Source organism: Amphibalanus amphitrite, unplaced genomic scaffold, assembly GCF_019059575.1.
Source record: "Amphibalanus amphitrite isolate SeventyFive unplaced genomic scaffold, NRLGWU_Aamphi_draft 000160F_arrow, whole genome shotgun sequence".
NCBI lineage: Eukaryota > Metazoa > Arthropoda > Thecostraca > Balanomorpha > Balanidae > Amphibalanus > Amphibalanus amphitrite.
The window spans coordinates 270,918-287,468 of NW_024881655.1; the positions used below are offsets into that span (position 1 = coordinate 270,918).

The 16,551-nt window shown below is 45.9% G+C and overlaps 1 protein-coding gene across 8 annotated transcripts in view; it reads right to left on the bottom strand.

Moving 5' to 3' along the window:
* The window catches only part of LOC122383290, a 30,341-nt gene that overhangs the window by 11,528 nt on the left and 2,262 nt on the right, over positions 1-16,551 (bottom strand). For 6 of the 8 annotated variants that reach the window (XM_043369569.1, XM_043369570.1, XM_043369574.1 and 3 more), the window contains 7 exons: positions 11,976-12,234; positions 11,579-11,684; positions 11,020-11,111; positions 10,568-10,677; positions 10,022-10,143; positions 9,413-9,600; positions 4,545-4,664 (listed from right to left, as the gene is read on the bottom strand). In XM_043369569.1, coding sequence (XP_043225504.1) covers positions 4,545-4,664; positions 9,413-9,600; positions 10,022-10,143; positions 10,568-10,677; positions 11,020-11,111; positions 11,579-11,684; positions 11,976-12,136 — 899 coding nt within the window. In that variant the 5' untranslated portion in view covers positions 12,137-12,234. Of the gene's footprint in view, positions 1-4,544; positions 4,665-9,412; positions 9,601-10,021; positions 10,144-10,567; positions 10,678-11,019; positions 11,112-11,578; positions 11,685-11,975; positions 12,235-14,837; positions 14,883-16,551 lie in introns of those variants that run through there. The other 2 variants (XM_043369568.1, XM_043369573.1) reach the window with 2 other exon arrangements.

Here is a 16,551-nt window from a genome sequence, read left to right on the forward strand (position 1 = left end):
TTGTGACCCAATTTTATTGACCTAGGTCAAACCGATGACGTCACAGGTCAGGTCAAAGGTCCAATTTTCACCGTTTACAGGCACTTCAAGAAACGCGTTGTGAAATCGAGTAAAATGCATTTCATTGAAAATCATCGATGGGGAAATGTTCTTCAAACACATATTATGCTATTTGAGGTCACTGATACCAGGTCAGGTCACAGAGGTCAGGTCACGGGGGGGTCACAATATGAAAGTGTCGTGTGATACATGTTTTATGGTCCATTTTACATGACAAATGCGATTATATGGGTCAGGCAGCCTTTGGGGCCAGCTTAGGTAACGTTTTGGTCAAGGTCAGGTCAAGGTCAGGTCAAGGTCAGGTCAAATTAGGTCAAATTTCAAAGTTGATATTTTTGCATAAAATGGGTATCGAATCGACGCAGCTCGTCACGGGGAGTTCAATGGTGGTCTTTGTTTGGCCGTACGTGGTCTAGAATTGCTAAAAATTGAGTTCAAAAATTTGATGTCATCATTTTTGAACAGTTTTTTCGCTATAACTTGGCAAAAAAACGAGATATCGATCTGAAATTTGGTATGTATATAGAAGAGCGCTGGTACTATCACATATATTCCGGTTTTTTCGAAATTCGGAAAATTTTGGATTTTTTCTAAGTTTTTCTAAAAAAATCAATTTTTTGAATTTTTTTTGGTCAAAAACCAAAAATTTTGAAAATCCGAGATAGCAGCCTTGTAGCGCCGCTTTTTGTCTACTAGACCATATAAAGAACTTTGAAATTGCTTGATAACTGTAGATTTGGTGAGCGTTTCAAGATTGCATGTTTTTTGCTCATTTTTGCTCGAACATGACCTCAGTTTGACCTCAATAACTCCTGACCTAAGGTGACCTAAGACTTGAAATTTGGTGTGAAGGTGTCAAATTGATGCCCGGGAAGGTACTGAAAATTTGGCGGCGCTGCGCGCCGCCGTTTTCTTGCTATTCAGGAAAAACCACAGGGGGGGCCAAAATGGCCCCCCCCCCCAACGGGGCGAGGGTTAAGCCACCGATGGACACAGGAAGACCTGCCGAATCGAATAATATGCAACATGACCTCCTTTGACCAATTTCGCGACCTAGGGGTCTTTGACCTGACCTTGACCCGAGGTCAACATCTTAAGTTGACCTCACCCGAACAAAAAGTATACCATTCGATGTGCGTAAGCAAGGCGAGCACGTTGATGCTAAAATCGCGCTCAGCGACTGTTTTTTAAGAAGTTATTAATAAAAAACCGAACCCGTGTCTTGGGTCACTTGAACTGACGGTCACCGGTTGACCTGAAACCTTAAACTCGGGTACTAGTTACTGTGTCTCCTAACGGCACACACGCTCGTTTTTTCCGCGACGCTCTAACTCCATCAGGGGTGAAAAATGACGAGAGGGTCATACCAACCCTCCCCCCGGCCGGCGCGTATGTAGAAAACCAGGTCCTGCGGTGTTAACTCTCGCCCTTATTGGTGTTTTGCTAGCCGCAAACGCACAGGGCAGGGGTAGGTTATGGGTTGACCTTCCAGGTCAGGTCAGTGACTCAAAAGTCAGGAAAATCGGGACCTGTTAAAACTTTGGAGAGTTAGTTTGTTACGAGTTTTTTTCGGGGCGCTGATCACGAATTTCATATTAGCTTTGATCACCGATGATGTCTTGATGTTTTTAGGCCAGGTCGGGTAAGGTCAGGTCAGGTCAACCAGTAGGTGTCTTGCTAGCTGTCCATAGTAGGTGTCAATCATCACTGGCAGCTTCGTGACATGGTACGAAGGCGCCAAAATTACTTCTTTAATGTTCAAATGGGTGCTAAATTCGAAATCAGCTCCAAAAACTAGCCTAAAAATATATGAACCCAGAAAAAGTGAACTAAGGTCATCAAAGGTCAATGACATTGACCTGACCTTCACGTGACCTTGACACCCACCATAATGCATGGGACCACCATCATTTCACATGTTTGAACGTTTATAATCACAAAAAGACTGGAAACGAGCGGATAATGGCCGTTTTTACGAAGGGCTTCCTGGCGAATGTCCATCTAATTTGCACAAAACTGCACCAACTGTGCACCTAATCTGCGCAAAATGTGCACTAGATGGCCGTCGTGAAATGCTCCTAAGCTGAATGTTTAAATTTTGTTCTCTTTTTCTTTTAGACTGAACTGGATTAGATTGAACAAGATTTTCATTGGTCAAGACTGTTGACGGCCCTCCTGTGAAACGAGACTCGATGAATTCTTAAACTCCCTAGTTATTTTGTAACAACCCTAGGTTCGTTGCATACTAACTAGGGAGGTTGCAACGACCCTAGTTTCGTTACAACGTCCCGGAACGAGCAGTTATTTTGTAACGTCCCTAGGGTCGTTGCAAACAAACTGATCGTTCAGGGAGGTTACAACCACCCTAGGGTCGTTGCAAACTAACTGAAATCGCATACTCCCTGTAACATATATATATATATATATATATATATATATATATATATATATATATATATATATATATATATATATATATATATATATATATATATATATATATATATATATATATATATATATATATATATATGTGTGTGTGTGTGTGTGTGTGTGTGTGTGTGCGTATGACGTCTATTTCTGCCACATAAGCTTCTTTTTGCCTTCGCAAAAAGGCTAGAAACAAGTGACGTCCGCTGCATTCTCGTCGCAGCGAAGCCTTCCCAGAAACAAGTCTGTTGAATTACCGGTGACCGAACTGGGCCAGTAAATAAATCCCTCGCGTGGGAGTCGGCAGCAGTCTGACGTCCGACCCAAGCAGAGGTCAGTGCCGATTTGGGGCTGGCGGCCTGTCGACGGGCGGTCTATCATTTCCCTGGCGGACGCCTTGACACGTCGGTACTGGCCGTTCGTGCGGGCTCATCGGCCGTCTCCTCACTGGGGGGCGGGCTAAATATCACAGCAGGTCACGGCCGGACGAGCCGAGGGGCGCCAGGAGAGCGGCGCTGGCCAGCTGCGGAGGCGGGTCCTCCTCGGCAACCACCCAGACGAGTGGTGACGCGGGTGGGTGGCAGTGACGAATTCAGCGGAGAATAGGAAGTGTGGAGACAATCAATGAGCCTAATCAGACGAGTAGGAAGATTGGACAGAAATACTGTGACAGAAAAACAGAAAAACAAAAAAAAATCAAAGTGGGCACACTAGAAACACAAAAGTTATCAGTGTTGATGGCCCAGAAATTATTCATGGCGGTACCCGACAGTTTTGCAGAGTCCGTAAAAGTTAGCTCATGCCATTCTGTCAATACCAACTGCAATTAACCTCGCTGTAACAGCCGCCGCCAGGCAACACAGACGTCCGCAATGTGCAAGATAAATAAATTATGAAGGCGTAACTTTGGGTGAACCTCAAGTTTAATTTAACAATGGTCAGTACTTTTACTTTCATTGTCCTCAGATTCCTAGCATTTCGAGCATTATCGTCGCATTACAATACCAGCAACTACTTATGCTTTATTGTCAGCACTTTCCTAGTGCTCCAAGAATTATTCTTGTATCATGCACCCATCCATAATTCCTTTATTCTTTCCTCTCTAACTAACACGAGACGGGTTAACTGCATTCGTCACCTTCATATCCCTCTTTGCATGTAAGCTCGCCATGTGTCTCTTACCCACATTCCTTACTGCCTGTGTGTCTGCCATGTCTGCATCCGTCATCGTCGATAGTCGACATTCAAACGTCAAGGTGTGTTATCCAATATACGCCTCATTATCACGTATATATGCCGATTGCCCACAAGACGTATCGTCTCCACCATCGCACAAGCTCATTGTTCATGGCATCAATGCATGCTATCGTTACTGTTATCCTTGTGGCGAAGACGTCATTACGTTCTTCAAAACCAGCCAGACTCATCTTGCGAGCGAGCGCAACTGTGGTCCCTATACCTGTGCATGCGAAAAGAGAGACCCCTGCTGACTTGTGGCGGGTCACCCACCTAAGAAGTCACTTACGAGTACCAGCTTTGCAATCTGCCCAGACGTTCTCAGCGTGTAGAAACGGTCCCGGTGTGCAGCAGCGCGCCAAACACGGTGGGTGCCCAGCGATAGGTAAGCGTTATAGGATCAGACGTAGCGGAGCTACTGTACGTGCAATAATGGTGAAAACCCCTGTATACTGTATAAACACATGACAAGTGCCGATACCGTCGGTCAGATGCTTCAGAGCAGTCAGATTCGAGGTAGAGGGGATGGGATGAATCCAACAATGGAGATCACTACCTAGTCAATCGGCGTAAAAGCTGCTGAAATATAGCCATCTCAAGAGCTCTAGCGAGGCAGGCCTGTCGGCCGGTCGCTAATGCTAAGGCTTTCCGAAGAATTCGCGAAAAACTCGTTTCGCAGTCACTAATAAAAACACATTTAGCCCATCCTCTGACATCTACAAAAACATCACATTCGCATCAAATGTGGCAGGATAAATCTACGTCGAGCTCCAATGAGAAGCGTTCAGCAGAGACGCACATACACGTGACCGACTTACCCCACTAAATCATCAGCCGACTCAAAGCTCATGTTGGGGTAGGCGGACATGTCGATAGTTCCACCAGGCCCGACAGAGGGCAGGCCAGTCGGCGTTTCAGCCAGAATGTCCACCAGTAGACTGTGAATGCAAACGAGCAGTTAGCAACGCAAGATAGATACGAGCAATACAAAAATGAGTAAATAGCACAGCCGATGACAGTATCTGACTGCAACATACTTTAACACAAAACAGGGGCTTGATGGGCTTCAAAAAACACGAAAAAGACTACGCATCTGAATCTGTTCCACATCTTCGAATTTCGAAACATATCTAGATCAAAAGCGAACCACCCTACTCCATTTCAGCCCACCCCGAGGCAGTGTAAAATTTTTCCGGTATTAGCCTGGAAAATCACAGTTAATGAAATCTGCTAATTTTTCATCCTGGCTCATAATTTTCATCTTTCAACACAAATGCACCAAATCCTTATTCAAATCGGTTAAAATGTCCCAAAATAATGTTAGAAGGTTAAGAACTGTACCTATCATGAAAACCACAAAAAATATACATGATAAATTATACGCACCTTCCTTTCCAATCAGCAATGATAGTAATGACACATGGAAATATCTCAGCACAGTGTATGTATCATGCGCTTCGTGATTGCCTCGATTAAAAAAAGAAACAGAACAATAAAAAGGTGTAGGTAAGTGCAGATAAATACACTCGATAATACAATATTATCAATCAATCGGATATATTATAAAATATATGTAAATTTGATTGATAATATTGTATTATCGAGTGTATTTATCTGCACTTGCCTACACCTTTTTATTGTAAAAATCAAAATGTCCGTATGTATGTATGTATGTATGTGTATGTATGTGACGCGTCAGTCACGCTTGGCGGGCTATTGCTCCGGAACGGTGCGGGCTACGGGGGTGAAATTTTGAACGTAAGTCGGACGCGTGCATCTGTTTGTCGTATCAACTTTTTGAGGGGGTGCGTGCAGCGGTGTGCACGTGGCGGGCGCATCTTTGCGGGATTTTGGGCCGCGGCCGTCGCCGATCAGAGAGCACGCGCATTAGCCTCAGTTTCTTCGCTTGCAAAACTGAGCGAAATCAGAGCCGGAAGGTCACTGACCTTTGGCAATGAATACCGGAACAGAGCACCGCCGGCCAGGAGGAGACGCCAGATTTATTCTGGCCATAACTCGGCCGCTACTGGGCCGATTTTAACGAAAATTGATTTATTACGCTGCACGTAATGCTGTCCCTCTTTACGCTGCGCGTAATGCTGTCCCTCTAGTTACATATATAAAAATCAAAATGTCCGTATGTATGTATGTATGTATGTGACGCGTCCGTCACGCTTGGCGGGCTATGGCTCCGGAACGGTGCGGGCTATGGGGGTGAAATTTTCGACACAAGTCGGACGCGTGCATCTGTTTGTCGTATCAACTTTTCGAGGGGGTGCGTGCAGCGGTGTGCACGTGGCGGGCGCATCTTTGGGGGATTTTGGGCCGCGGCCGTCGCCGATCAGAGAGCACGTGCCGTAGGCTCACTTTCTTCGCTTGCAAAACCATGAGCGGAAACATCGCTGGGGGTCATTGACCTTTGGCAATGAATACCGGAACAGGGCACCGCCGGCCAGGAGGAGACGCCAAATTTATTCTGGCCATAACTCGGCCGCTACTGGGCCGATTTTATTGAAACTTGGTTTATTACGCTGCACAGTGCACGTAATGCTATCCCTCTTTACGCTGCGCGTAATGCTGTCCCTCTAGTCACATATATAAAAATCAAAATGTCTGTACGTATGTATGTAACGCGTCCGTCACGCTTGGCGGGCTATTGCTCCGGAACGGTTCGGGCTACGGGGTGAAATTTTCGCGCCGAGTCGGGCGCGTGCAACCATTTGTCGTATTAAATTTTGGTGGGGGTGCGCTCGGTGGTTTGCACGTGGCGGGCGCATCTTTGCAGCATTTTGGGCCGCGGTCGGCGCCGAGCAGACGGCACGCGCCTTATGCTCAGTTTCTTCGCTTGCAAAACTGGGTGAAATCAGAGCCGGAAGGTCACTGACCTTTGGCAATGAATACCGGAACAGAGCACCGCCGGCCAAAAGGAGACGCCAAATTTATTCTTGCAATAACTCGGCCGCTACTGGGCCGATTTTATTGAAAATTGACTTATTACGCTGCGCGTAATGCTGGACACCTAGTTACATATGTAAAAATCAAAATGTCTGTACGTATGTATGTAACGCGTCAGTCACGCTTGGCGGGCTATTGCTCCGGAACGGTGCGGGCTACGGGGGTGAAATTTTCGCGCCGAGTCGGACGCGTGCAACCATTTGTCGCATTAAATTTTGGTGGGGGTGCGCTCGCCGGCCTGCACGTGGCGGGCGCATCTTTGCAGCATTTTGGGCCGCGGCCGGCGCCGATCAGAGAGCACGCGCCCTAGGCTCAGTTTCTTCGTTTGCAAAACTGAGCGAAATCAGAGCCGGAAGGTCACTGACATTTGGCAATGAACACCGGCGCAGGGCACCGCCGGCCAAGAGGAGACGCAACATTTATTCTGGCCATAACTCGGCCGCTACTGGGCCGATTTTAATGAAAATTGATTTATTACGCTGCGCGTAATGCTGTCCCTCTTTACGCTGCGCGTAATGCTGTCCCTCTAGTAATGTCTAAAAATTAAAATCAAATTAATTTATTGCTTTTGTATAAACATTCCCTGAAGAATTGCATTAAACTAGTTCTACAACTGAATGATGAAATTAGGATGAAAAAGCATTAAAAAAGCCAGACTGAGGATGAAATTTTCCAGGTAACCGCGGGGATCTCTCACGCCTTCATGAAGTTTCCAAATCATCTGCTGTTTGGATTAGCATGTTAATGGATCGTTCTCCATGTTTGCTGAAGATATAATCGAAAAATATTGAATATTAGGAAAATTATAGCTGTTTTCTTACAGAGTGTCCGAGGATGAAAAATTCTTCGATTTTTAGTCACCAGTCGAGAATGCTTGTAGGGAGTCTAGTCAATATTTTTATGACTGTAATGCATTTTTTAGAAGATAAGACACTGGACTTCGTTATAAGATGCATACAAACTCTTAGATTGCTGTTGATATAAAAATATTGCCTTTCGAAAATGAACAAAAATTTCATCCTCGGACTGGTGTCCAGGCTGCAACATGGACGCAAGCTATCTCATGATTTGATGAAAGATATAGCAAATACTATACATATGTGACAGCCTCGATCATTTTTGAACTGTGTGGTGCAAGTTTCTTCCGATTTGATGCCATGCAGGCTGGGTAATGTCTCGAGGGAAATTGCACCTCTTACGGTGTCGGGGGCCGGGTTCGGTTTAACCCTCGCCCATGTAGGGGGGGGGGGGGGGGTTGGTGCAACCCCCCCCCGCCAAATTTTGGGTACCTTATGGGGCAAACCTTGCGCATCTTTAGATGAAAAAAAGTTGACCGGGTCATGTCAGGTCACGGAGTTATGACGTCACAAAGGGAACAGCCTCCGGCCTGATCTTCACAAACTGAGTGCCAACGCCCGAGGTTTCCTGCCGGTGGTACGAACATCGGTTGATGGATCGTGATGAAACTTCCCATGCATGTTGGGGCAAGTATTGGCTATCATATGGTATAAGAAACTTGACCGGGTCAGGTCAGGTCACGGAGCTATGACGTCACAAGAGGAACAGCGTCCGGTACTATTTTTGAAAAGCGCCCGAACCACTATTTTGCTAATTCTTGTCACCTCAATGGGAATATGCAGCAATATTAGCTTCTATAGGGAGCAAATGGACCTCCCAAATCCAAAAATACAATCAGATTTCAAAAATTTAAATTTTGATTTTTCGAATTTCTGCCGCCGACTGTGACCTTGCCGACTTCCGGCGCTCCCAACGCGCCATTTTTAGAGCTAGGGAAACGAAATGCATACCAAACGATAGAGAATTGATCAAGGAACACGATAGTGAAGGTTTCAAGTCGATATCTCCCACCGTTTTGCCGCAATCGCCGCCGAAAGTTGAAAAAAGTCTATTTTTCCGAAAATTTGACCTTTGACCGGTCAAAAGTAGGTCAACTGTTGACCTAGGACCAAAAAATATACCACCAATCGCGAGATCTCGGCGAGAGCAATCCGTTGGTCTTTTCCGCTAAGCTCTACGACGCTCCGTTTTCAAACGCCAAGGGGGGGGGTCGCACCAACCCCCCCCCCCTGCATGGGCGAAGGTGGCAGATCGCCGTTTACGGGCGAGGGTTAATGCAACGCAATTATTTAGTAGCCGCATTTGCTGGCGCCAGCGTGACAAACTACGGCGCAAACAACGCGTCGCGTGCCTTCCGTTTTCAGAGAGGGTAATGATCAGGATATATATATAAGCAACGTAATGATAATGCGTCGCTGGGTAGCTCTCTGAAACCTGGTAGGTATTTTTATTTTCAGAATTATTTTAATTTTACATTGTGAAGAAGTTTTTCACCTTCAACTCGAGCACTTTCCTCTCAGAGAAGATGGTGCTGATTATTGCCCATAACTTGTGAATAATGACCATACTGATACGATGAAATTTTAGCCCATTTGCTTATATTTTCAACGTGTGCCCATCTAAAACAATGTTTTATCTAAAACACGTTGTCATTCTTTTCATCATAGCACCCGTTAGTGTAAAAATCATCATTGCATGTTAAGATCGGTCAATTTTTTTCATCACTGACTGATAAAAAAACAAAACTTTTTTTCATCTGCACAGGTAACGGTGAAGTAAAAATTTTACACTGCCCCGAGGCCTCTATTATAAGATACAGTTACCGATAGACCGACCAGGTTGAATACTGCAACGAATGTGACGTCGTTCTCACCTATCATCGAGCGCGATGCTCTCGACGGGCGGCTGCCGGTCGGCGGTCATCTGGTCGTAGCTGGCCCGCAGCTGGTAGTTGGTGTCGCGCGCCTGGCGCAGCCGCTCCACCACGTTCGGACCGTAGTACTCCGCCAGCTGTCGAACGCTGCCCACCCCAGAGTCGACCAGCGTCCGCTCCAGCGCGTCCTGGGAGGAGACGGGGGATGTCAGTCAGTCAGTCGACCAGGGTCCGCTCCAGGGCGTCCTGGAAGGAGACGGGGGAGGGTCAATTAGTTCAGGGTAATAAGAGGATACGGAGGAGTCATTAAAAACAGGGCGTCCTAAATGGGGCAGCAGGATGGTAGGAGGAGGTTACGGCATGACATAGACGCGATAAACAGTAATAACTGACAAACTCAGCGAAAGGCAGAGTCACGTCCAATCCTTCCTTGTAAGTAATTATCAGAACTGTATCAAACAACTGCTAATATGAACTTTTTGCTCTCATTTCTCCCACCCTCCCCTAATATTGAGCCTCACCGCTGGATACCTAACAAAACACTTGTGACGCCCCCATGACACCCCAAGTCCGTCGGATCCCCGGCACCTTCCGCTCCCCGCCACTGACCACAAAGCCGTGCGGTCCCCGCTCCAGCTCAGAGTCCCGTGTCTGTCGCAGCATCAGACACAGCGAGCGAAGGAAGTTGGCGGTGGCGTCCGCCAGCGTCCCCAGCACCAGGTCGGTCGACGCTGCGGGTACAAGGGGAGACACGTCTGTGTCACGAGAGTTACTGACAGAGGGTATCGGGAACGGCCACTGCCAGGCCATCAAGGGGTCTAACGTGTGGAGATCCAAATCTATTGGTGCAGGAAGCAGGAGCGCAGAAACGCTGCTAGTATCGGTGCGGCCAAAACAAAAACTGAAATGACGCTATTATGGATTTGGCAGATCAAAGGGAATAAAGGTAATAGAAAGATGTAATAAAGAAAGGTTGCGTCATTACGTCAAAGAGCTGATCGGCAAATGCCCGAGATACGATTACATAAACAATTCTGTAAGAAGCAAAGGTTGTTAATAACTTCAATCGCCAGCACCATGGATCTCAAAACAGTTTCTTCGTCCAAGAGCGCACCGGTCGGGTCCGGCGCCACTACCCCTGTCCACACCACTCACTGTGGAATCCGGCGTGAGCCGCAATGGCGCCGACCGAGCGCACCATCAGGTCACGGCACAGCTCCGCCGGGATCTCGGGGATGGCCACTGGACTGCCGCGGACGAACCCGCTGAAAACGTATGGAGCGGTGGGGGGGGGGGAGTGTGAGCGGCAGTAGCGGGTGGTGTGGCGTCAGTCGTGACGGGCGTGAGTAGATGGGGCGGGGTCAATGGAGGTCGTGTGGGGTGTGTCACTCAAAAAGACGTGAAGAGAGGACGGGCGTTGTCAGTATGAGGGACGGGAATGGTCATATTACGAGCATTATATGTCTGATTTTAAGCGCTGTGTCTCATAATTCACAAGGCAGACAATTGTGAATTATGAGACACAAGCACACGTGAACAAACAAGCGTGAAATGACATTAAATGTCAAATATACAATGGAGCAGCTTCACAGATCTAAAGGTCTTACCTGTCTTTGACTTCTGGAAAGACGGTGAATTTCTCCTCCAGCTTATCGAAACACTCTGTTAGGTCCACTGGTGTCAGGATCGAATCGTCGACCTGTGATGGAAAGAAATATGTGATTATCGCACAGACTGGAAACAGAGACACACCACCCAGCTCCCATTGACCAGGCATGGGGGATACCTTCAGGTACTGGGTGTAGTTAAAGCCTCCAACTTATAATTGTGTGCATTAATGTAGCAATGAAAAACAGCTTTCATAAAACTCAATATTATTACCACACCAGTTGAGTAAAAAATGTAGCCTCAAGTTTGCTGAATTCCAACATTACATTCATGCAGAATCCAAACTCCAAACACTGGTGTCTTACGACTATGGTCCACCAGCTGACTCAGCAGTCAGCTGAGTCATGTTATCAGGTCTTCCAAGTTCTAACCAGGTCAAACAACTGAGAAATATTGGTGTCCCCATGTCCAGGCACAGGACTGCCAGTGAAGCTGAGTGTGACTGCCCTCAGAAGGTCTCCTTCTGCGGGCGCCTGTCCACCTGAGAGGACCACTGACCGTGGAGGAACTGGCGACTACCCTGCTGAGCGCTGCATTCTGCCTGTCCAGCTGAATGGTAGCCAGCACCAGTGGATCCATACGAAACGCAGCCACTGCTGGCTTACTGCAGAAACAAGAGATAGGATTAGTACAGAACACACCATACAACATGAAGGATACAGAATATGAACCAACTCAAATTTTGTCAGAGCATAGCTTTGGCAAACTAATCACTTGTCTTAAAACGAACAGGTATGTTGTCATTATACTGTTTTTCCTACTCAATACATATCATACTGCAATAAATTTACTAAAGCACTTGTTTACTTCGAATCACAATCAACAAGACACGAAATGACTTTTGATACAGATAACAACAGATCAAACAGGATCAGTGAAGTATAGATATACTCACACATCTTGTTCAGCATTAACATCAGCTGGCTGGAAGAGCTTCGGGCCCTCGACCACCAGGTTGAGCTGCAGCTCAGCCAGCCGCTGCAGCTCCTCTGGCCTGAGGGCCTTCAGAGGTGGTGGTGGTGTCTCATACTCTCCCCAGTGCTCAGATGTGGACATTTTGATGCACTGGTTGGTGGCTCAGGTAACTTGAACTTGAACTGGCAAAGGCAGCTCAACAGTCAACAGTCAAGCATTTGGTAGCCTTTATGTCACACCTGAAAATGAAGACAAATTGTCATGCAAAGCAGGTCTACGCAAAGCTGCTGTGCAAACTGCAAAGTAAAAAAGTTGTATCAGTAGGCGGAACTATGGTCAAGCGTACCCATTTTCGGGAACGCATTTTCGTTCCCATGTTTGGGAACGATAAACCCAAATATGGGAACGCCATGTAGGCATTATTTAAAACAAGAAAAAGAACCGTTAAATGACGTCCAAAAAATATAAAACGATCGTGAACCGCCTGATATTTGTCTCAATATTGTTGGGAAAGAGTTTGATATTGTAAGGCCCATCGTAGTTTCAAATCGTTCGCCTATTTCTAAAGCAGTCCATCATCCGGGCCGCGGGCCCAAATTTGGGAACGCTCTCGTACACTGGCGCTGCAAGCGTTCCTTATTATGGGAACGGCGTACCCAAAATTGGGAACGATTTCACCGACGCCTTTCAGGGGCTCTTTTCATTAACAAGCATCACGTCCAACGCCGCAAATTATTGTTAACGCAACAATCATCAGATGACCTTTCCGGCAAGACCGTCGCATGTTTCGCCCGGTCTTCTGCGCTTTTATTCCCGTCGATCTCGCAGCGGGCACGCCCCCCTCTGCAGGATTACGTAATTCACAACGCTCAGCGATGTTCAACAAGGTCTTCCATGCCTATATCCACCGTCCGCGCCGAGGGTGGAGACATGTCAAGCACCTGTCTGTTTATCACCGATAGTTGACGAGCACAAGTAAGTATCCAAAAATGGGAACGCTGAAATGTTTCACTCTCAAAACACCTAGTCCCAATATAAATCTACTTTTTTCCTTTCTTAATGAGTGTAAGTGGCAAAAGGCCTGGTAGGATGGGCACGAGAAATGATCGAAATCAGCATGAAAATTATAAATAAGGCACATAGGGCGACCTGCATAAAAGAAATTCCCCCAAAACGATCGTACCCCCAAAATACCGAAGGCAAAAACCACGCTCATGACGCTCCTTAACCCTCGCCCGCACATGGGGGGGGGGTGGTTGCCACCCCCCCAGGTAGTCTTTCTGCTCTGCACTCAACATTTTTAGAGCTAGAAGGCTGATTTTTCGTATAGCTGCTCCTCTATCCTTTCTTGATGTCCACTGAAAATTTCAAGTTTCTGTGATTTTTGGTTTCGGAGATATGACCTTGTTTTTCAGGTCATGTCATGACCCAAATGGCCAATTCTCAACATCTTGCGTTTGCCATGGGCCTTATGAGCTTTTGACACCCTGATTTCGGCCTTTTTTGCCAGTCTTACCTCCTACCTATCATGGAACATGTTGTTTGACGATGTACAGGGGTCAAGGTCAGGGTCAAGGTCAACCTAGGTCACCTAAGATAATTGCGTTTTAGGCAAGCTGAATTTACTTTTTTTGAAGTTTTTTGACTGCATTTTTGGTAAAAGCTTCTCAGATCATGATTTCATGTAATATGGACCCAAAAACAATCGGTGCACACATCAGTATATACACAGACACACACAGACATACAAACACATATAATTGACCTTGACCTAACTTGACCTGAAATGACCTCAGCAGCAAAATTCTGGTCGGGTAGTGTGACAAAGAGGTTCTAGCTGGCTTGGCACCAGAAAACAGCATCGTCATCGGTATTTGATAAGCAGCACACTTGATATCCAACGGTGACCCAAAACAGCAACATTTTTTAGTTTGACCTGACCTGGAAGGTCAATGACTGACCTGAGAAGGTAAAACTGGGTATCATTGGATTCGTCTCTTCCCAAAGAATCTTTTTGGTCTTTACTGCTAAGCTCTATCTCCAACAGGAACGAAATGGCGCGGGGGGGGTGGCAACCACCCCCCCCCCCCCATGTGCGTTCTACAGGGTGTCTCAAAAGTTCGCTTACAGGTACCAGCCATGCTTTTTTGTCAATAATTCTGAATCAACAAGAAATTAAAAGTCGAAATTTCGCATGGGCATTGGTGACAACCTTCCTCAAGCAGTCTCATTGTTTTCAAGTGCATTCGACCCTTCATGAGCTCACAAAAAGGGTTCACCTCTGACCATGAGTCAGGCACGAAAATGTAGGTTGCAAAGTCGGGTATGTTGTGAAACTCTCTGTTTCAGGAGTAATGGGAATGGTTAAGTCGGAAATGACACATGGCTAAGTGTCGGCGAGGATGAGTGCAACATGATGATCATCTCATAAAAACGGTGGCTAAAACTTTTGAAGGACGAAACCATGCGAGACTAACGGCGTTTTGAACGACCCTCGCACGACAGCAGACTCGTGTTCCGGAAAGCAGCTGAAAATGCGGTCATAACTATTGAAAACTGGCAAGAAGCTCACAGACAGAGGTTACCCATTTTCAAAAAGTGCAGGTCATCGTAAAATAAAGGCAAATTATAATTTAAAATTGTTTATAATATATATAACGCTAATTTTTGGGGACAATAACACAAAAATCGTCAATGCCAAGGACACCTGACCCTCCAAAAGTGTCAGTTATTGTAAAATTTTATCTAACGAAGTTTCAAGAGGCAGATCTGCAGCGAATAATTTTCTTTTAAACACAAAATCCCGATAAAACCACACAATGGACAGGTTTGGGCCGTTTACAAAGCAGAACCTCTCCCGAGGAAAACACTCCGCAACCGAGCGAAGGTCTTGGCATGGGGAATGACGAGCGCTTGGAATTTGCAAAATTTGCACAATGTGTCTGAGAAACAGACGTCCGACACATTCTGCTACCATATGATGCGAAAAATTTACTCCTGGCACTTCCCGTTTGTTCAGGACTGGGGTCGTTTTGAAAAGGAAAATGGCGCTTGGGATGTCGGCGCCAGTCATTCATGAAGGAGTTAGCGCCAGAGAATGCCTACAAAATACTCATGAATGGTGTCGATGCAAGCTGTCGGCTTTCATGGAAAATCAGATGTTGCCGGGGAGCTAGTCAAAACTAAATCCGACGCAGAAACTGCAGGGGATTCCCCTGCAAGAGCTTGAAAGCTGGTAACCTTTTATCAGCCTCCGGCAGCTGACGGAGCAACAAAAATCGGTATGGGCAAATATTTTTGGAGATACAACAAAGGGGTTGGTTTCTAACCTTCTTAATCAGTTGTCAAAGCATGCATATTTGTCTAGTGTACACACAGACACCAAAACCTTATACTTTTGGCCGGTTCTTATATGCTTTATCGGCATGGGAAATGTGTAAACGAACTTTTGAGACACCCTGTAGGATGGGAAAATGGCATGTGCGGGCGAGGGTTAAAAGCAACGCTAAACAGCTAGCATCCAAATAAAATATGTCTTTCAGGGTTGATAAAATACAGCTGCATAATTTTAAACCACTTAAACTGAGTTTATAACAGTAGTTCGGTAAATTCACTCGCGTTCCACGCGGTCGTCCGCCCCGACACCAAAAGTCCACAATATTACCTCGGGACCGTACGCGTCTTCGCTTGCATTTGTCAGGATCTGGTGTCGATAGTATGAAAGTTCATAACCAGGCAAAAATTATTATAGTTGGACTCAAACTAAAAAATGCTTCATTTTCCTTAAAATTGCATGCTAAATGTCGTATAACCCATATTTCCACCATTCTGTCATTTTTAAAAAATCATTAAAAATATCATTCCACGGTCAATTTCCTTGTTCCACAGTCAGATTAAAGATAACTTTATGGAGATTTAGTAGAGACGTTAATTAGCATGCACTTTTTTGAGACGTGATGCACTAATGAGTTTTAGTGCGCGAACGGCCGAAAAATTGCCTTCCGTTGTCATAAATGGGAACGCTCGTTCCCATATTATTTTGGGAACTCCGTTCCCAAAAATGGGAACGTTCCTATATTTGGGTACTCATGACCATAGTTCCGCCTACTGGTATGTTACATCAGGACTATTTTTCAGCAGAGCCACTTTTTGTTTTCTCGCATATTGAAAAACTACTGGACCGTTCTTGACAAACTTGGTAGGTATCAAAATGATCAGAATTTCATGCTGAATACAAAAAAAAATATTTCACATTTTACTACTATAGGAAAAGAAAATGTACACACACCCTTTTAAAGCTGTAGGCACGCTGGGTCCGCCGCTACAACCCAGCGCTGCCATGACCCAGTAGAACCAAGAAAGCTGTATGTGCACACATACTGCCGTATATGCACACATACAGCTTTCTTGCATGGCTTTGAACTGGTCAATTGCTTCATGCATCCCGGCTTGCAAAGGCTGGCGCGTGGCGCACCTACGCCTGTTTTGTTTGTTCCTCATTGTTTCCCAGCACTTATGTCTTTTTTCAAAAAAGATTAATGGAATTATTTTGTAAA